Here is a 22333-nt window from a genome sequence, read left to right as displayed (position 1 = left end):
AAAGAAAGGGGAGATTTGAGAATGTGGCCATGGAGGTTGGAAAACCCCGTGATTGAGATAACATTAGACTCTTAAGGACGAGGCCATCAGGAATGTAAAAGAGTTTAGAGGGAACAAAGAAGGGTGATTCAGGAGATTCCATGCAGTCTCCGGTTTCTTGTTCTCCAGATGGTCTCTTGTTCTCCAGCCATTAAGGCATGGAAGTTTCTGGGTGTTTGCTGTTGTTGTTACATTCAAAGTTGTTTGACCAATGAAAAGTTGTTTTGAAAAGAACTGCTGTGGGAAGAAGGGTATAAGAGTGGAAACTGCCCTCAAGAGAAAAAAAAAAAGAAAAAAAAAGAAAAAGGCAACAAGATGAAGTTACATCAATAAAGAATCAGGAAAAAGAAGTGAAGAGGAACAGGCTGGCAGAACGCAGACCAGGACGGGAACAGGCATTTTGATTGCCTCATGAAGATAGGTTCGGCCAAACTCAGCAAACTGCTCAGAGAAGCTCGTACAGAAAATAGCTGGAAACAGGCGCACTGGAGCTGGAGAGAAGCTCAAGATGAGAGAAGCGGACCCATGCACACAACTGCCTCTCACTGGTAAGCAGTTGTGCATTATGGGGAATCATACGTCCTTAGGAACAAAGACTGTCCTGGTAACCTTAGAGCTTATTCTCCTTATTAACAATTGGACAGTTTATGAGCCTGAAATATGGGACCAAACTGCGGTCAAGGTGTGGGACTCTGCAACTGAAAATGGCAAGGTTGCAGTGGGATTGCTCGGCACCTGGCGAGCAGTCTCTGAGGCCTTAAAGAGCCATGTGGGGCCACAATCACAAAAGTGTGGCTTGCCAGACAGTGAAGGAGCTGTGGGCTATTTTACTGATCCGACTGCTACGCCATCGGCCCCTCTGCTGCTACAGCCATTGAAGGCCTTTGCTGTTACATCCCCTGTTAACAAGAACGTGCCTTTTGACCCAGGCCTATTGGCCTTGAAAAGGAGATGGATATGTTTTTCTTCAGTCTGGGAAGAACGGGATACATAAGGCCTGAAGACCAAGTTGCTTGATAACTTAAAGCTAGACATATTGTTCAAAAGGAATGGAAAATGGAGACTTCTTAGTAATCAAGAAAAGGAATGGAAAATGAAGACTGTTAAGTCATGGAACTTAAAGGATTGTTTGTTACCTTTTCTGATTGTACAAATGTATAGGCGTACTCGATTTTAGTAAGTTATGGAACTTAAAGAATTGTTTGTTAGCTTTCCTGATTGTACGTATGTATAGGCATACTCGGGTTTAGTATGTAAAGCAATGTTCTGTATATTTAGAATGTTTGATGCCTTTTATACCTTTTATAGCTTTTATACCTTTTATAAATATTTGTTTTATAAATATTACAAAATTCAGATTGACTTGAGACCTCATTTATAACAAAAGGAAAGGAAAGGAAAGGAAAGGAAAGGAAAGGAAAGGAAAGGAAAGGAAAGGAAAGGAAAGGAAAGGAAAGGAAAGGAAAGGAAAGGAAAGGAAAGGAAAGGAAAGGAAAGGAAAGGAAAGGAAAGGAAAGGAAAGGAAAGGAAAGAGAAAAAGAAAAAGAGTACCTGTCCTGGTTTTGGTTAGGATAGAGTTAATTTTCCTCCTAGTAGTTGGTAGGGTGCTGTGTTTGGGATTTAGGGTGAGAATAATGTTGATATCACACTGATGTTTTAATTGTTGCAGAGCAGTGCTTACACCAAGCCAAGAACTTTTCAGCTTCTCACACTGTCTTGCAAGCAGGTAGGCTGGGGGTGCAGCAGGAGCTGGGAGGGGACAGACCCAGAGCAGCTGACCCAAACTGGCCAAAGGGGTATTCCATACCATCTGATGTCATACTGAACAATTAATATGGGATGGCTGGCCGGGGGGGGGGGGGGGGGCAGCTGCTCAGGGATAGGCTGGGCATCAGTCAGCGGGTGGTGAGCAACTGCATTGTGCATCACTTGTTTTGTACACATTTCCTCCTCCTCCTCCTAATAATTATCATTATTATTATTATTTTTGTTATTATTTTCCTGTCTTAATAAACTGTCTTTATCTCAACTCACAGGCTTTCATTTCTTCCTGATTTTCTCCCCCATCCCAGAGAGGGAGGGGGGAGGGTGAGCGAACAGCTGTGTGGTACTTAGCTGCCGGCTGGGTTAAACCACAACAGTACCTCTTCCCCTTTCTTTCCATGAAATTTGCCAAATGTTCTGGGATGGAATCATTCTGCTGATCACAAATGCAAATCTCTCAGCAAGTCCTAGACAATGTATTTGCTCTGATGGTGTTTGCAGGGAAACTTTGTAGGCTACCTTTGAATTCTCCTGACTATTCCTAGTACAGAGGACCCTGCATGGGTGAAGAAATGTAGGGGTGACAGGTGCCACATTGTGTGGAGTGAGGCAGGACTGGGAACCCAGAGATCTCAGCTGCATCCTTTGAAACTGTGGGAGCTTGGTAAACAAATTCCTCTGCCTATACAGAAGTTGCCTTCTTTACCCCCCAAAATGAATATACTAGAACATCTTAAGTTTTTAGTGTTATTAAGTATTCCTATTGCTCACTAGAGAAGTTCCTCGTGGGTTCCTTCTTTCTTCTTTTTATCTCTCATCATGTGTCTTTCTTTGCTTATACCAAGGGCTGAGTGCTGATTCTATTATACCTATGCCCAAAAATGCAGCTCAAACCACCAGACAGAGGGGGGTCCAGTGAATGTTTGACAAGTCTTTTTGTCAGATTTTACTTTCACAGGACACCTATATGTTGCTCCTTTTGATATAAGAATAATAATATTGTACTGATCTACTTTAGCACCAGCATTGTGCTTTGTAGTTGTACAAGCTATACAGGAGGGAGCAATCCCTAGACAGGCATTATAACCTGACTAGCAGAGGAGGCATGGGCTGTTCTGAATTGAGAGCTGAAGAATGTATAAATCATGTGAACCAGTATGAAACTAAATGACTGACCTTTGTACAGTTCAGAGACACAGTTCCCAGGCCCTGCCAATCCACTAAGATGGATTTCTGAGCTGTCACTTGAATCCGTTGAAAACAACCTCTTTGACAGTTAAAACAAATTGGCAGAAGAGGCATATGGGCATTGTAGCCTCCAGATTGATGAGGTATTTGTAAGCAAGTTACACATGTAGGCTGCTTATAATGCCTTGCAACTCTACAACTGACTCCTGTTTCTTGCCTTGAGCTTTACAGGATGCACAAGATTTGAGGGTTTGCTTCTGCACATGAGAAAACCCCAAACAGAAGCGTTAATTATTCAGACACTAAGATGAAGGGATGCAGATATGACCTCCCTCAGAATGTACCTCAAGGGAGAAATGTATCTAATAATGGCCACAAGCTTATTTTGAATGTCACTAGGGTGGGGTTTTGATTGTTTCATAGAATCACAGAATGGCCTGGGTTGAAAGGGACCTTAAAGATCATCTAGTTTCAACCCCCCTGCTCTGGGCAGGGTTGGCAACCACTAGAGCAGGCTGTCCAGAGTTGCATCCAGTCTGGCCTTGAATGCCTCCAGGGATGGGGTATCCACAACCTCTCTGGGCAACCTGTTCCAGTGCCTCACCACCCTCTGAGTGAAAAACTTTCTCCTAATATCTAACCTAAATCTCCCATCTTAGTTTAAAACCATTCCCCCTTGTCCTATCACTATCAACACATAGAAACAGGCATTCCCCTTCCTGTTTATACGCTTCCTTCAAGTACTGGAAGGCCGCAATGAGGTCTCCCCAGAGCCTTCTCTTCTCCAAGCTAAACAATCCCAGTTCCCTCAACCTCTCTGCTCCAGCCCTCTGATCATCTTAGTGGCCCTTCTCTGGACCCATTACAAGAGCTCCACATCCTTCTTGTGCTGGGGGCCCCAGGCCTGCATGCAGTATTCCAGGTGGGGTCTCACAAGATCAGAGTAGAGGGGGAAAATCACCTCCCTGCTGGCCACCCCTTTGTCACCCCTTTTTTAATTCAGCACAGGACATAGTTGGCCTTCCAGGCTACAAGTGCGCCTTGCTGTCTCATGTCCAGCTTCTTGTCCAGCAGGACCCCCAAGTCCTTCTCCGCAGGGCTTCTCTCAATTTCTTCTTTGCCCAGTCTATATAAATACCTGGGACTGCCCCAGCCCAAGTGCAACACCTTGCACTTGGCCTTGTTAAACTTCATTAGGTTCTCATGGGCTCACTTCTCCAGCCTGCTGATGTCCCTCTGGATGGCATCCCTTCCTTCTATTGTATTGACTTCTCCACTCAGCTTGGTGTCATATGAAAACTTGCTGAGGGTGCACTTGATTCCGTAATCTATGTCATTGATAAAGATGTTGAAGAGCACCAGTCCCAAGACCGACCCCTGAGGGACACCACTTGTGACCGGCCTCCACCCAGACATAGAACCATTGACCACAACCCTTTGGCTTCAACCAGGCAACCAATTCTTTATCCACCTAACAGTCCATCCTTCACATCCATACGTCTCCAATTTAGAGAGAAGAATGTGGTGAGGGACCATATCAAAGGCTTTGCTCAAATCCAGGTAGATGATATCCATCGCCCTTCCTTTGTCCACCAATGCTGTCAAGTTTGATTGTTTGTTCATGTTTAATAAGTCTATAGAGATAGACAGTTAAAGTATTTTTCAGAAAATTAATTGCATTATGGGAGGAGACATGATCTTTTTTTCCCCCCTGTCATGGTTCTGCTCAAGTGGGCAGCCGAGCTCCACCACAGCCGCACTCTCACTCCCCTCCTCAAAGAGGAACAGGAAGAAAATATGATGAAAAGGGCTCAAAGGTTGAGATAAGGACAAGAAGATCACACAGTAATTATTGTAACGGGCAAAACAGACTCTGCATAGGGAGACAGTAAGATTTATTGCTTATTACTAACAAGCTAGAGAAGTGAGAAACAAAGAAAAGAAACCAAAAGCACCTTCCCCCCCCATCCACCCTCTTCCACCTCCTCCCCCCGAGCGGCGCAGGGGAATGGGGGTTATGGTCAGTCTACAGCACTTCTTCTCTGCCGCTCCTTCTCGGTCACTCATCCCCTGTGCTGTGGGGTCCCTCCCACGGGATGCAGTCCCTGATGAACTAATCCAGCATGGGCTTCCCACAGGCAGCAGCTCTTCCAGAACTGCTCCAGATATGGGTCCGTACCACGGGGTCCATCCCTCAGGAGAAAATTGCTCCAACCTGGCTCCCCCACGGGCAGCAGCTCCTTCCAGATCACCTGCTCCTGCATGGTCTCCTCTCCACGGGCTACAGGTCCGGTCTGGAATCTGCTCCGGCAGGGGTCTTCCACAGGCGGCAGCCTCCGTCGGTGCAGGGCCACCTGCTCCACCGTGGTCTCCTCCACGGGCTGCAGCATGGAACCCTGCTCCACCGTGGTACTCCATGGGCTGCAGGGGGACATCCTGCTTCAACATGGTCCTCACCACAGGCCTCAGGGGACTTCTTCTCCAGCACCTGGAGCACCTCTCCCCCTCCTTCTTCACTGACCTCAGCGCCTGCAAGGCTGTTTCTCACTCCTCTCTCTCTCCCGGCTGCTGTGTAGCGTAGTGTTTTTTTCCCTGTCTTAAATATGCTCTCACAGAGGCGCAAAACAACATCGCTTATTGTCTCGGCTCTGGTCAGCAGTGGGGCCCTTACCAAACATGGGGCAGCTTCTAGATCCTTCTCACAGAAACCACCCCTATGGCCCCCTGCTACCAAAACCTTGCCACGTAAACCCACTACACCCCCTCACTGCCAAATGTCCCCTTAGCCTTATTATTGTTCCAAATCTCTAAAGCATAAAACTGTATTTTTATGACTACAAATGACCTTCAGAATTCAAGACAAGGCTGACTTCTGCTTGACTGTAATATTTTGGGTCATTAATTTCACTAGAGATATTCTGATTTGTAATTTTATTAAGTTTTAGAGCATAACCATTCTTAATACTGTGTTTCTAAATATTATGGGCCGTATGCTCAACCAGCACAAGTCAGCGCAGCTTTAATGACTCTGCTACATTGCTCCACACTAGCTCAGACTACAGGTGTCTGTTCTTTGCGTTTGGTTTCAGCTGCAGTACAATATCCACAAATAATTATTGCTGTGATGCATATTAAATATCTATATCAATATATATATTTATATCACAGAATCACAGAATCACAGAATTTCTAGGTTGGAAGAGACCTCAAGATCATTGAGTTCAACCTCTGACCTAACACTAACAAGTCCTCCATTAAACCATATCGCTAAGCTCTACATCTAAACGTCTTTTAAAGACTTCCAGGGATGGTGACTCCACCACTTCCCTGGGCAGCCCGTTCCAATGCCTAACAACCCTTTCAGTAAAGAAGTTCTTCCTAACATCCAACCTAAAACTCCCCTGGTGCAACTTTAGCCCATATCTATATTTATATTTATATATCTATATCTATATCTCTAATAGCTAATTAAGATTTTTTTGTTAGGAAGGAGCAGATGGTCTAGTGGATGGTGTTATTATTATTTTCCTTCTTGTCAGAATCAATTTGCACTGGCAGCATACATCCACTTTACAAAATGATGGTAGGATCCTATGACATGATGTGCTTGTTCCACACTGTACTGATCTGCATGGCTGTGCAATGATGACCCATCTAACCCCAGGGGGATCACCTTTCAGTGGGATGGAACCAACCACGCCATGCACTCATTTTTTGTTCTGTGTCATTCCTGCACAATTTAAGCATTTCTAAAGCCTACAGCATTGTAGGCTCTGGTCACCTAATAGTTTTCCCATAAGAGGTGGAAAACTGAGGCACAGAGAATGTGGGAGACTTCTGAAAAGACAGAGGAAAAGTTCAAAGCGTGGATTTGAATGAACAACTCCTATATTTTCAGTGAATGTCCTAATCAGAGGTTATGGGCCATGCGGAGGGCCGGCCTTTCATCGTCTTGTCTGCTGAAACCTTTGTGCTGTATTTCAATAGATCACAGAAGCATAGAATCACAGAATCGTCAAGGTTGGAAGAGACCTCCAAGATCACCTAGTCCTAATCTACTGTTATGCTTGGCAAAGTTAACCTCATCCCTACACTGCAAACTTGAATCAAAGTAATAGGTTTGGACAAAATTTGCTATTTCTACAAGGAAAAAAAAAAGCCTTATTCTAACTTTCTCAAACCCTGGTCCAAACTGTTATTCTAATCAGGATTCATGTTCAGTGTTTCTATCTTTACTAAAGCTGGTATTTCTTAACAATGATATTTTCAGCTGATTTAAATTGCACTCCTAGACATAAAGGCTGCAAAGAAGCCCTACAGAAATTCACATTTTTCATATTTCTAATGAGGATTATTCTTATAGAGCATTCTAATTTCTGAAGCCTTCATACAGAAAAAAAATGTTTCTCAGAATAAAGATGAGTGATCATAGAAACCTTGCTAATCTGGTTGAACTGAATATTTTGGCCCGATGAACAAACATCTCACTTTCTGGGTTGATGGGTTCAAACAACTCATGAAAATTTCTATCCTTTTTCTGTTTTTGTGATCAGGCTTTGATATGTTCACTGACAGTGCTGCCTTCTGACCAGTGAAATGTCTTCATTACTTCTCATGGTTCAGGGTTTCTCTTACAGAAAATAGCAGAGGAAGCATTTCAAATGCACAGATGCATTTCAAATAAACCATGAATGGCTTTACAGGTTTTGTATATTTTCTGGATTTGAGAAAGAGATTTATTTTCATTCAGAGATCTCAAAACACTTTCCAGAGCAGTGTTTCAGGAGCTGGTAGCCAACGTGGACACAAAAGGTTAAGAAAGCTTTCCTTCTGAACCCTTTAGGCACTGGAGGTTTGTATATTGGACTTAAAAAGCTTCCACAGTTGTTAAGATTTCATGCTGACCATAGGCTGTAATGATGAAGAGTTTACAATTAAAGCTGATGATCTGGAAAATAAGGAGTGAATTCAAAACTACTTTGTCTGAAGAGTCTGAAATTATGATAAAGTTTAGCACAGGGTGTCTCGTGTCTCAGTCCTCTTACCTTGACTGATCTTGCATTAATCTGTAATTCTGCAAAGAGATTAAAATGAAGTAATTTTTTTAAAGCAGTGTCTCTCTGCTTATAATCAGGCTGGTTGAAAGAGCCAGTTCATTGTGTAATTGTTTATAGGCAGCCAGATTGTGAAATAAGCTGAAATTCCAAGGTAGAAGAATTTGCTGCAGTTAAAAAAGAAGACATTTTGATATTTGAAAGTACAAATAAAATTTGCAGAATAGACCAACCTTTTTATAGACTAATAGGAACAGAGAAATATTGACTGTAAGAGAATCAAAGAAAAACTGGAGCAGATTTTGGACAGATAAAATCTGATTCTGCAAAACCATTAATGGAGACATAATAGGCTGAATTGCTGAATGCTCCTTTCATGCTGAATCCTCTTTACTTTTTCTGTGTGATTGTTATCTCCCTGCCCCTTTGTCAGTTTCTGGTTTGATATTTAAACAGGGGGAATTCATGTATACCCTGTACATTATTTTTTCTCTGGTAAGCTATGATGAATTATATTCAATTGATAAATGATAAAAATAATAAAATTTTAAAAAAGTGCATATCACAAATTCTTTATATTTGATGACAGAGCTCCTAAGAAGGTATGACTTTGGCTGTTACAAACATTTGAGCCTCTTTGGCTTTCGCTGCATTTTCTTTGGGCAAGTGTTTGAATGGCCCTTAGCACAGCAGTGTCTTCAGTTAATCCAATCTTTAGCTCCTAAATGAAAAGCAACACTTGTGGAGAGGGTTAACTGAATAGGCAGATTCTTCAGGCTCCTCAGATGTGAACAAGCTCCAGCCCAGAAGCCATCAGGTTGAGTTAACAGCTGATGGTACAACAAGTCATGCTGAAGAGGAAGTTGCTACTCTGCCCCAAGATGGCTTCTCAACTGGAGTTGTCATACCTCACTGTGCAGTGTGTGATCACCTGGGTTTCAGCCTACCAAAACAGATGAATGCTCTAACAATTTAATCTCTTAGCCTGCAAAAATGAGGGGGGCTGTGGGTAAGCATTAGGAAGAAAAAAGAGGCTACCTAAGCTCAAAACATGTAATTTGTATGAGAAATAATGGGCAAAAAGGGCTGCAAGTGTGAGAAACTAATTTGTGTTTTTGCAGTAGAGAACTAATTTTCTGTATTCAAAGACAGCTGTGTAGTCATAACAAGGAAAAATGCTAAGTAGATAAGTGGACAGTAGAAGGCCTCGCTTTTCCAAAATAAGGTGTGTTGGGTCTGTCTGAGCTGGAGTCACTTTTTCCCTGCAGCAGCTCACACAGTGCTGTGCTCTGCACTCGTAGCTGGAACAGCACTGATATCACTCCAGTGTTGTGTCTATTGCTGCATAGTGCTGGCACAGCATCAGGACTCCTTCCAAGCCCCCAAGAGCCAGCAGGCTGGGGGTGGGCAAGTGATGGGGAGGGGACATCGCCAGGGCAGCTGACGTAAACCAATCAAAGGGATATTCCGTAACACCTGATGTCACACTCAGCAATAAAAAGGGGGGCTCTCGTGGGGGAGGGGGCTGTTCCTCCTGAACTACCACTACGCGTTTTGAGGCCCTGCTTCCCAGGACGTGGCCGAACATCGCTCATTGATGGGAAGTAGAGAATATTTTTTTTTCCCTCTCTCTGTGCTTCTGTGCAGACTTATTGTTTCTGTTGTTTCTTTTTCTCCCCATTCCCTTTCCCTTTAATTAAACCTTTCTCATCTCACACCTCGAGCTCTCTGTGTTGTATTTTCTCCCCCTTCCTCTTTGAGGAGACGGGGAGTGAGAGAGCGGTTGTGGTGGAGCTCAGCTGCCCACCTGAGTAAAACCACCACATAAGGTAGAAGACTTAGAAAAACAGGATGAGCAGTGTGAGAACAGTAAAAAACAAAGATCAGAAGTTCTCAAAACATTAGAAAGGATAAATTAAAGGGTTGAAAAAAAGAAAAAATGTACATATATGGTATAGAGGAGCGTCAAGTAGCTTGTGAACCTGTAGTACTCAGCCAATAAGGAAACAGGGGAGGTCATCAGGTGTCGGGTAATAGGGAATAAAAGGTTGTGATTTGTTTACTAAAATGCACTCCTAATTGGCAGGATGCCCTTCATTGCAATCGCGAATAAAATAGCTTCACAGAAGATCCTGTCTGAAGAAAATTATTTGAGATTTTTCTCACACAAGTAACTTTAAAAATGACATTTTTACATTCCACAGATCTGAACCACTGAGTTCAGACCTGACAACTACAGGTATCTCATATAATCTGCTGCATAAATTTACTAAACTTCCCTTTACTTCAGAAGGAGAAGCATCTCAAAAACGGTTAGTTCTTGCCTCACATTTGCAAGAATTTCTTTGTCCTATTCTGCTATAACTTCTTGCACAATTGGTACATCTCTCATGAACATTTCTTCAGAGGACTTCCTCACCAGTACTTGTTGCAGGAAGCACGGCCGAAAGCACGACAGACACCAGTAGAGTCAGATCATGCTCCATTTTATTGCCCGAATAGCCTAACTTTTATAGAGAACTTAACAGGGGCGGATAATGTCTCACACAAGATTATTGGTCAAAAGCACTCAGACAAACAACTACAAGAAAACAACCCCACCTGCAAGAAAACAACCCCCTTGTGATTAGCAGTCACATAGACCTTGTCCTTGAAGCCAGCTACTGGTAACAAGACCTTGTCCTTGAAGCCAGCTACTGGTAACAATATTTTTCTGAATTCCTCAATTGGGCGATGTGGGAACACTGTCATGGGAACTTCTCATAGTTGCCCTGGTAGCTTGGTTTGCTCAGCTACCGCAAGCCATGGGATTTTTGCTGTTTCAAGAAATCCCTCAACAATTCCCCCTTCTTCTTTTGAGCAAACCAAGCCCGACACAGCAGTTTTACAAGTGACTCTTTAGCTATACTTACAACACACAACGATGATTACCACCACCATAAACCAAATCCTTAATCCCCTTGTGACTAAACCCAGCAATCATCTATACCTTGTTTCAAACAAGTCAGTGAACCATTGATTGAAAGGATTGATACCATATTGAATCTTTCTCATGTGCTCTTTCTGGAAAGTAATGGATTTGTGAATTGACTCATTATGATCAGAAAGGTTTAAACAGTACATTCCCTTAAAGTCCTCACACCCATTCCTTTGGGCCAAAAGCAAGAAGTCAATAGCAGCTTGATCCTGTAAAAGCAGATGTCGCAGACTATTTTGATCTGGTAACATCTCCTCAAGTATCTCTGTCGTGGCATAGGCTTGCCTCTCGGCCCAGCATACCAATTTTTCTAAGTTGTTACGTGCGGCTGCAGATGCCACTCCAGGCACTGAAATTGCTAATGCCGCTCTAGCTGCAACCCCACACAATTCAACATTATCATTGCAATCCCATGCAAGCAATGCCCATTTATGTCTGGTGATCTCACGCAACTGTAACAAGCTAGGAGCAAATACAATGAGTTTATCTAAGTAACATGGACATCTGATAGCATTTGCAGGGATACCTTGCCAGTCCCCATCCCCACAAATCAGAAGCACATCAGGAGGTAAGGCCAAAGCCGTACAATTGTTCCAAACACTGTAGTTGTTACCCCTTGTCTCCATGCTATAAACCCCTAAACCCTGCTTAGCAGCGTCATTGTAATCACAGGTGTTATTTGTGTCTTTGTACCGGTATGGCCTTTTCCAGGTTCCTGTAGCAGGAATCATCTGATAGCCACGGCTACATTCACTTTTGTAGCCACCTTTCAGGTTGATACACATTTGACTACAGATACCAGGGTTTTGACATTCATCAATGTCTCCACAGTTTCTCTTGTCTATAAACTCAAACCCAGCTGGACAGTCACATTCATTTATGTTGCATTCCTTCAGGGGCTCATCACCCCAGTCCTTGCAGTCTCTCTGCTGGTTACACACTTTATTGATATCTATGCATTCTCCACTTCTGCACTTGAATTTGCCAGGTCCAGAGCACTGAATAACATTGTTACAGTTTGCTTCATCAGTGCCATCCAGACAGTCTCTCACACCACTGCACTGCCTACTCCCATGGACACAGTTCCCATCTTCACATCTGAACTGGTCTGGCCTGCAGGTCCGAGAAGGGCAGTTAATTTCATCATTTCCATCCTTGCAATCAGGATCTCCATCACATCGCCACTTCTTGTGGATACATTCACCTGAGCCGCACTGCACCTCACTCGTAGAACACTTCACTGGAGGTGCAGGCTGGCGGCCACACTGCTCCAAAGATTCATCCGAGTGGTCGGAGCAGTCAGCATCATCATCACACACCGAGCTGATAGGGATGCAGGTAGAACTCTTGCACTGAAACTCATGAACACCACAGGTAGGAGGTGCACACTCCAGCTCATCGCTACCATCACTGCAGTCATCTTGAACATTGCAGACAAAGCTTTTGGAAATACATTGCCCACTACTGCATGTGAATTCTGCTGCACTACAAGTCACAATGCCACAATTCTCTTCATCTTCTCCACTGTCACAGTCCTTTTCACCATCACATTTCCAGGACACTGGGATATACTGGGTTGACTGAGGACCACAGCTGATTTCATTTACCCGGCATGTTCTCGTATGACACAGCTCAGCACTCTCATCAGACCTATTTTCACAGTCCGGATCCCCATCACACTGCCATCTATTTGGCACACACTTACCAATGTTGCACACAAAGTCAGATTCAGCACACGTCTTCTTCACACAAGCACTCTCATCACTGCCATCTAAGCAGTCTTCACATTTTGCTCTAGCACCGTCGGCAGCAGTGCACAGGCAGGCGAGGGCAAGCAGCAGGCAGAGTGCCCCGCAGTGCAGCAGCATCCACCCTGCACCTGTGTCATTTATACTACTACTATTACCCATGCTGTTAGTGTCAGTGGCATCCTCCTGGTACCGTTTCTGTCTTTGTCGCCCCTTACTCTCCCCCTTTTCTTTTTGCCACTGACCATTCACCACAAATGGATGAGACACATGATTACTAGTTAGGAAAGAGAGTGTAACGTCTGCTATACGGCTGCAGGCCGTGCCAGCTGCAACCCTAGAAGCTGTTTGTGAATGAGCCTGCCGGTGGTCATTTGGTAGTGTAATCTGCGTCTCTGCACTCCTGCCCCGCAATAGAGCTAAATTGTCATTAGTAATCTGTAGAATGTGGCAACCCCACGGAATCTTATCCAGAAACATAGTTATAACACCGATCTGGGGACGAATAGTCTTTTTTGCATTGCAAGATAAACTTCTTATAAAAAGAATGCCAGAGAGAAGCAGCACAGCCGCTGCTGCCGCTGCCTCCATGGTTACGTCAGACAGGCTGCAGGGTCCTGATGTCCGCCCCTCTGCTCTGTGCCGACTCGCCACACAGTGAGGGTCGGCTGCCGTTGTCCACTGACGCCTCTGATCTCCCGTAGCAACTCGATCTCGGATGTCCCGTATCGCACCACGATTTCTTCAATTTCATGCGATTACTTCAAATTTCCTGCGTCCCCCCGCGATTCCTTTTTCCGCGTCTCTCCGCGATTCCGCGTCTCTCCGCGATTCCCTTTTCCGCGTCTCTCCACGATTCTGCGTCTCTCCGCGATTCCTTTTTCCGCGTCTCTCCACGATTCCCTTTTCCGTGTCTCTCCGCGATTCCGCGTCCCACCGCGATTCCTTTTTCCGTGTCCCACCGCGATTCCGCATCCCACCGCGATTCCGTTTCCCGCGTCCCTCCGCGATTCCGCGTCCCGTTTCTCACCCCGAGGCCGTTGCCCAGGTCGGTTAGTAGGGTGTTTCAATGCTTCTCTCTGTGCGGTGGTCGGCTTGCCGTGTGCCTCGGATCTCACGGCGCCGCTCCGATGTCCTGGCGCCGCTCCGATGTCCCGGCCTCAGCCTGTTCGGGTCTCAGCCTGTTCGGGCGCCATATGTTGCAGGAAGCACGGCCGAAAGCACAACAGACACCAGCAGAGTCAGATCATGCTCCATTTTATTGCCCGAATAGCCTAACTTTTATAGAGAACTTAACAGGGGTGGACAGTGTTTCACACAAGATTATTGGTCAAAAGCACTCAGACAAACAACTACAAGAAAACAACCCCACCTGCAAGAAAACAACCCCTTGTGATTAGCAGTCACATAGACCTTGTCCTTGAAGCCAGCTACTGGTAACAATATTTTTCTGAATTCCTCAATTGGGCGATGTGGGAACACTGTCATGGGAACTTCTCATAGTTGCCCTGGTAGCTTGGTTTGCTCAGCTACCGCAAGCCATGGGATTTTTGCTGTTTCAAGAAATCCCTCAACAAGTACCACTTCCAGTGGTCTTTATTTCTTTCCTCCTTTTGCGAAGTATTAGACCATGTTTGTCAATCTACAACTCCCGGCTGTGACCATCTACTGCCTCTAGGTCATCTCCTTCTCAATTGTTCCAAAGGATAAACACTCCATTTATCAGAATATCAAAATATTGAGATAGTTGCTCTCAGGATTCATAATTTTTCACCATGCTATTGAATGACACGGTATTTTTCTTAAGCAAGTATCCAAGGTCATGCCATATGCAGTGCCTGCACCCCCTTCTGATGTTCTTCTGTACTAAGTGAGGAAAGATGGTGCCCTCTGCCAGCATGAGCAGGAAAACAGTGTGGTCCAGGACCATTTTGTCCCTGAAGAATAATAATTTGTCTTTCAGTGTTAACCCTTGCTGTCTCCTCTTTAGCCACTACCTCTCCCACCCAGTGATTTCTCTACAATTCTCCATCTTCATAGAATCATAGAATATCCCGAGTTGGAAGGGACCCATAAGGATCATCAAGTCCAACTCCTGGCACCACACAGGTCTGCCCATAAGTTTAGACCATGTGACTAAGTGCACAGTCCAATCGCTTTTTAAATTCAGACAGGCTTGGTGCAGTGACTAAGTCCCTGGGGAGCCTGTTCCAGTGTGCAACCACCCTCTCGGTGAAGAACCTCTTCACCAAGTATGTAGATTGTGCCTTGGGTAGCATTTTATCAAACACTGTAAGAGAATCCAAATAAATTAGGCTTTTCAAATCTCTTTTGTCTAGAAAACCAGATATCGTTCTATCAGGAAGCTACTGGAGTAATCAGGTACAATCTGCTGTTTTGTGAACTTATCTTTTTTCAGCTAAGTTTCCAAACCATCTGAACAATGATTTTTTGCTACAACCTTCACATTGGCACTCCTGGGAACATCATTTATTTAAGATGTTGTTTGATGCAATGGCAAAAGTCTTTGTGACTCATGAGTTTCTGTACAGAAACATATTTCTGATATAGATAATACATTCATTGGCAATTATGGGAAGTTTTGTTGATGTTGCTGTGTTTATTTCTGGTGTTATAGAAAGTGTAAATATGCTTTAAAAAAAAAAAATCATCTGCATTCAGATGACTACTGAATAAATAAGAAACTGAGTCTTCTTCTTCTCTGTTTTTCTCTAGTTATGTCTGGTCAGACTTTTAATTAGTGTAGCATATTGGATCCCTTCTCAGTTGCTTTCCACAGTGGCTGGCCATTTACATCTGTACACAGTAGGTGTTAAACAGTGCAGCTCTGATGTGCCTTATTTTTACAGTGACCTTTCACAGGTGTGAATAATTATACAAGGTACCAGAGACTGGTAAAACAGCCCATCTTTGGACAGTAGACAGATTACCAGCTGGTGTGTGTTTGAGTGGTCTCCTAAGGGAAAATGTCACTGAAGCATAAAGCAGGATGGGATGCAGCAAGACTGTTTTTGTGTGTCAAACTTTCGATTCTGTTCTGCTTTTTTAAAATCTCTTTTAATCTCTTTTAATTAATTAAGCCACAAAATTACTGCATGGGTGTTCACAATCTGCAATCAGCCAGGTTAACACAGCATAGACAATTACTGATCATCATATGAAGTGGCTTTGCTCTCTTTTTGCATCACGGTATGGATGCGCTAAGCAAATACATCCATATGACATAGTAACGGCAGATATTGGCTTAATCTGGTGCCAGTCCCATAGGTTCATTATAAATCTAACATTCTGGTCCTAATGCCTGTCTCCACTGTCTCCCTTGGATTACACTGGGGCTTTGCAAACCTAGCAAGGGGGAGACATTGATACCAAGACAACACTGTGTTTAACTATAAAGAAACAACATTGTATAAGTAGAGCAATCCTGCTTAGATAATTCCAGGGAAATAATCTTCTATTTACCAGTTATGATAAACTATTATTAGCTTTTTCAGTACCTAAACATAGACATTGATGCCATAGTTGAGGATACAGATTTGCTCTGGTCTGACAAGGAATAAATCAGTCTTCTGCTGGAAGTTTTGCACTCACACTGCCTTTGCCAGCTTAGCATTGCCACCTTTCACATCAGCTTTTTGGGTCATCCTTTTGTTTGTGGCATCTATTATAAAAAAAAACTTGACTGCTTATTACAACAGGTGAATATGCTAGTCAGAGCTTGTCAAGTAAGAATGATCCCAAATGAGAATCTTACCATTGTCATGTGCCCATATACCCAGTAAGGGTAAAAATGTAGATTTTCCATCGGAGGGAGGGCTTTACACATCAGTACACGTGGCTTTTTTTTTCAGGCTAAAAGCTCTGCCAGAGGGAGAGGATTCAGGGAACTAACAGTTCCCTGACAGATTTCTTAACAAACTGATCTCAAGCTTCAGCTTGGGGAGAAAGCCAGAAACATGTTGCTCTGTTCAGAGATCTGATGGAAATGTTTATGTACTCCTACTCAGCCTAACTCAACTGATTGAAAAGATTGTTAGTAAAAAAAAAAAGGTGGTAGAAGAGGGGTGAACTAGAAGTGCTCTCCAAGGTCAGCTGTTTGCCTCTGTAATTCAAAGTAACTAGTAAAATGCACCAAGATTCACAAAATGTTTCTCTTCTGCTTGCTAAGCAGCTGGTCCATTTCAATGACTAGTTCAAATTATTCTTTTGTGTTTCCTAGTCTTCAGTGCTGTGCTCAGGCTTTTCTATCTGCACTCCTTTTTTGTTATATTTCTTGATTGTCTATTCTTATTTGTCATAATTTCATTCTCACTGTTGTTAATACAATGATCTTGTTCTATCAAATCGTATATTCCAAAATATCCCTCCAGTATAACTATTTTTTTAACCCATTGTTTATGGATCTCATCTGGAAATGGATCTACCACCTCTCTCTTTCTTGTCTTTTGTTACTGCTTTAAGTAGACTGTCTTACTATGACATTCTGGACACATTCATCAGTTGTTTCCCAAAATGGTTGCCACATCTTTGATTTCTGATATAGTTTATAATCAGTGGAGGCCAAAAATGTGCTTCAGATCTTGCTCTTTGTTCCTTCAGGTAATGGGGGAAGGCACTGCTGACTGTGAAATTCTTATTTAATTTTCATCCTGATATAAAATAGTAACTTATTAGTATAACACTGTGAAATGAATTTTGAAACACCAATTCTTGTTTGATTTCATTTTATTCAATCAAATCTATCACATAAAAACCTTTCAAGGTACTCTTGCAACTGAATTTGAAATATGGCTTACTTAGCATACTGGGGAGCCTTTTCATTCACTTTGTTTTTGTGCCCAAACACCACTACAACAGCGAGAAGCCCTTCTGAGTTAAATTCTTCCTTCCTTATTTATTAATTAATTAATATTTATACAGTAGCACCTATGTCTACCCATATTATTTGAGCTCTGAATCTTGCTTCATTTATGACATTTAGCCTGGTTTCTTAATAGTTCTTGCTTCCAGGAGACATGTTCTGTGTGAGTCAGCCAGAGCTTATTTTACTAAACAGCTACTGTCAGCTATCACCAGCATTATGAAAACTGTGGTTGTATTTGTATCCCACCATGGGAGACAGAATCTTTGAAGTCCTGAAATTGTATATATTATTTACATTTTGATTAGGTGAATAAATCACTTGAATGAAATACCAGTTGTAAAAGATTTGGAGACCTTGGCAGGCCTCCAGGTCTAGGATGAGTCTGGGTTCCAGGGCCACATTGTGGTTCCAGTAACAGATAAACAGATAGAGACTAACAGAAAGAAATCCTAGAATGTGATTTCTGGGGAGCAGGGTAAAGTTTCTGTGAAAGTAAAAATTCTTTGGGAATTTTCTGGGTGAAGACATAAGCAAGGTCTCACCACAAATTGCTTTTCCCCTCACTGAAAAGCAGTCTGTGTCCATTTTAAGAAGAGATCAGCTTTGAAAGAATGAAAAAGCATTGAAAATATCTCCTCTGCCTATTGGTTATTATGCTTTCTGCTGTCTTTAGACCTCTTCTGGGCCTGTCTTTGGTTTGCTGTCTTGGGTTTCTTCTGTACCTCTGCTGCAAGAACTGATTCACTCATGCTTTTTCCAAGTACTCATTACAAACCTTACACTCTGCACCTGGGCTAATACAAATCCCTCTTCAGCCTCTTGCTGCGTTGAAGCTGATCTATTTATGCCTGGGGATTGTTGCAGTAGCCAGACAAGAGAGATAAGGGTACTGCAAGGGTGTGCTTGACTTCTGCTGTCCCGCAGTTCCAGGGGAACTCATAACTGCAAGATATCATGGAGATTAAAAGAAATTTTACAAAATTCAGGGAGAATCTGTCTATTGATTACTATTGGCTGGATAGAACTGTCAGTAGAAAAAGTTGCACTATCCATGCTCTGTCCTTACACTGTCTCTTAAGTGCTCCTTGCTGGTTTCTTTCAGCAAAGGTATAGGTGGATTTCAGCTCTGTTCTCCCTTTAGCAGTGATTCAATGCAATGCAGAGAAGCAGAGGAGTTCTGCCTGAAGCAGCGCTAAGACACCCTGAGGACAGTGACTCTTTGTGACGGAGCCAAAATATTCTCTCTCCCTCTGCCATTTTCAGGCCTCACAAGAAATTGCAAGTAAGAGGGTTTAATAAGTTGGTATTCACTAGTATATGTGATGGCAAACATTTCCTCTGTGATCAGAATAGTAAATCAATGTGGCAAGAGCTGTTTAGTGAATGACTTTAATGAAAGCCACCATCATTATAGGTATCATAAACTGTTGGCATATTGAGTTTCATAAGGTGATTCAGCCATACCAATTTTACTAGCATTCAGCCTCTTTTCCACTCACGTGTGTGAAGAAACCTCTATTAACTGAAGCTGAGGTAAAGTTGTACTAAATTTAGCCCAGGCTGGTCAGAGATGCTCTAGTTTGAATGTGTGCAGTAGATATCAGAAAGGCAACATCCCTGAGTAGCTTGCAGATGTAGAATCTGTCTGTAGTAAGTGAGAGGATTAGGGAAAGGAATTCGTTATTTATCCAAATACATGGGACATATACACAGACATGTCAGGAACTCACAGAGGCTAACTTTAGACTACTTTGGCTAAAATTCCTTGTCTATCCTGTAGGGAACACACACAATCACAGAACAGCTGAGGTTGGAAGGGACCTCTGGAGAACATCTAGTCCAACCCACTGCTTGAGAAGGATCAGCCAGAGCAGGTTGTTCAGAACCGTGTTCAGATGGGTTTTGAGCATCTGTTAGAATGGTGTTTTAGTGATATGGTTTAGTGGAGGACTTGTTAGTGTTAGGTCCGAGGTTGGACTAGGTGATCTTGGAGGTCTCTTCCAACCTAGATGATTCTGTGATTCACAACCTCTTCTAGTGTTTAACCATCCTCATAGTAAAAAAAAAACCAACAACATTTTCTTATGTTTAAGTAGAATTTCCTGTTTTTCAGTTTATCTCCATTACTTCTTTTCCTGTCACTGCTGAGAAGAGTCTGGCTCTGTCTTCTTTACTGTCCTCTATCAGGTATTTATATGTATTGATAAGATACCCCTGAGCCTTCTTTTGTCCAGGGTGAACAGTCTCCTTGTAAGAGAGATGCTCCAGGCCTTTTTTCATCTTTGTGGTCCTTCGCTGGGCTCACTTAGCATGTCCCTGTCTCTCCTGTACTTCAGAGACTAGCACTGGACCCAGCACTCCACATGCCTCACTGGTGCTGAGCAAAGAAGGACCACCCCCCTCAACCTGATGGCAATGCTTTGCCTAATGCAGCCCAGTGGACTGTTGGAATTTTTTTCACATTGCTGGCTCATGGTCAACTTGTTGTCCATCAGGAAAAGAGTGATAAAAAGACAGACTCCCAGGGCCTTCTTCGCAAAGCTGCTTTCCAGGCAATCTTCCCACAGCATACTAGTGCCTGGGGCATTCCTCCCTAGGGACAGGACTTGGCACTTCCCTTTCTTGAGATTTATGGCATTCCTGTGGACTTGTTCCTTTAGGTTGTTCAGGTCCCTCTGAGAGGCAGCACACCCATCTCCTGTATCAGCCTCCCAGTTTTGTATCTTCTCCATACCTACTGTGTCCCTTTGTCCAGCTCTTCAATGAAGATATTAAATAGTATCAGCCCCAGTATAGGTACCCCAGCAACCCTGGAGTACACCACTAATGACTGGCTTCTGGCTGGACTTTGTACTGCTGATTGCAACAACAGGCAGGAATGAAGTCCTGCAGAAGATAATCAGAGCTGGCACCTTGGAGGACCATTTTCTGGAGCAGAGCAGCTCTACCCACAGAGGGAGGACAACCTCAGCAAAGCTAACACTGCCCTCATGAACATCTCCCATAACAACATTGTACACCATTTTAAGAACCATTTCACCACAGCAAAAGGAGAGCCCAACATTAGCAAGGTGAACATGTAAACATTTAGGAAGCAGTAACTCCTCTCCTCTCCTGCAAGTGGCCTGAACCATGAGGCTGAGGGTACACAGTGCCTTCTTGGACCCAACACCTCTTAACTTTCAATTCAAAGCCATATCAAGAGTCAAAGATCCTGTTCTCTTCAATTCTCACTTTTCCTACACTGCACTCAGTGAAATAAATATTCATATTTCATTTTTGTCTCATCTTTATTCCCCCCAGGAAGTAAATATCCCTTCCCTTATTGTCCCATGACTCATCCACAAACCTTCCCACTTCTAAACTATTTTATTTTGTCTTGTCTCATGCTTGCTTATCTTGGGTAAAATTCTAACCTTGACGCAAACAGAGCCAGGATTTCTTCTTTTTGTTTTGATTAGATTGTGGGTGTGTTTGCCTTGAATATATTTAATCTTGTCCTGATTTGATTGTAGTTTTTGGAAAAGGGCCATGCTGCATCTCTGTGCATTAAGCATTGTGTAAGCATATGCGACTTACAGAATAATAATTAGTATGAAGGATTTACTGTAGCAGTTTGGAAAGGTGTGGATGGAAGTAAATAAAGGAAATCAAACATAAGTTTCCACTTTGTAGGCCTAATACTTATTTGCAGTGAAGGCAGGGACCACAGAAAAGAAAACATTGCTCCCATTATTAGAGGCTTGGGGCTTATAAAGCACATCCACAGAGTTATAGTGCACTACAAGAGCTATTGCAGGGAAATGCTGATGCCACAGAAAGCAAAACTGGCTGAGTGATTGCAGTGCAATAATAACTCAGACAGGCTTAATGCGAGGGAAAAATAGCACCGGTGCCAACAAGGCAGTGCTTCCACTGTTCAAATGGTACAGGAAAAAAAGTGCAGCTTGACAAATGCAAAGCAAAACACAACAGCTCGCTGAAAAGCAAGGAGACTGAGACACAGGGCAAGAGGTCTGTGTTCAGACCTGCCTTCTTACAGCATGTCTGCCTTGTGCAGAGCAGACCAGCAGAGGCAGCCTCAGCAGGCTTTGGTGGGTAAACACAGTCAGCCGAGTGCCACGTGGGGTTATGAGCTTTATCCTCTGCCCCCACCATGGGGAACACAGCTTCTTCTCTCCTCTTCAGAGTTATTTGTGTTGTCACTGCTTTGGGATCAGAATTGCCTTTTGTAATGCTCCTTTCTGTCATTATAGGGAGTGACTTCCCAAAAGATAAGCATTTCTATTGCCAAAAGGATCCTCAAGGGAAATGGTAGAAATTTGTTTTCCTGAAGGGAAACTTTAAAACTTGACTGAAGAACACATCAAGGGGAGCCATGGGCAGTGTGAGATAGCTAAAAATGTGTGATCTGGTTTTGTGTGTAAAGATCTGTAAATTTCATAGACTGACAAACATCACAAGGTTTTGCTGTCAACAGCTGATAATGTCTTCTGGAGTAAGCAAAAGCTCTAAAAGGTCCACCCTCTTCATGCACTAAGGTTGCCAGAAGTGAGCAGAGACTATTTTGGGACTTTTTGCCCAACTCTGTCCTATGAAAAATATCTAAATTATTTATCTCCTGGGACAAGGCAGTGATTCTGCAGTTTGTTAAGCACATCCTCATGACATGGAGAAG

General features: G+C 43.2%; 1 protein-coding gene across 1 annotated transcript; it reads right to left on the bottom strand.

The window, feature by feature from the left end:
- Positions 1 to 10739: 10739 nt before the first annotated feature.
- LOC311426275 (uncharacterized protein) lies at positions 10740 to 13582 on the bottom strand. Its single transcript, XM_084502530.1, has one exon. It carries the CDS (start codon positions 13359 to 13361, stop codon positions 11025 to 11027), a length of 2337 nt encoding a protein of 778 aa, XP_084358656.1. The 5' UTR covers positions 13362 to 13582; the 3' UTR covers positions 10740 to 11024.
- Positions 13583 to 22333: the final 8751 nt, after the last annotated feature.

The sequence above is a fragment of the Aythya ferina genome (genome assembly GCF_964211825.1).
Source record: "Aythya ferina genome assembly, chromosome: W".
NCBI lineage: Eukaryota > Metazoa > Chordata > Aves > Anseriformes > Anatidae > Aythya > Aythya ferina.
The sequence above is the reverse complement of the archived record's forward strand: the minus strand, read 5'-3'. Positions and strand labels throughout refer to the sequence as shown.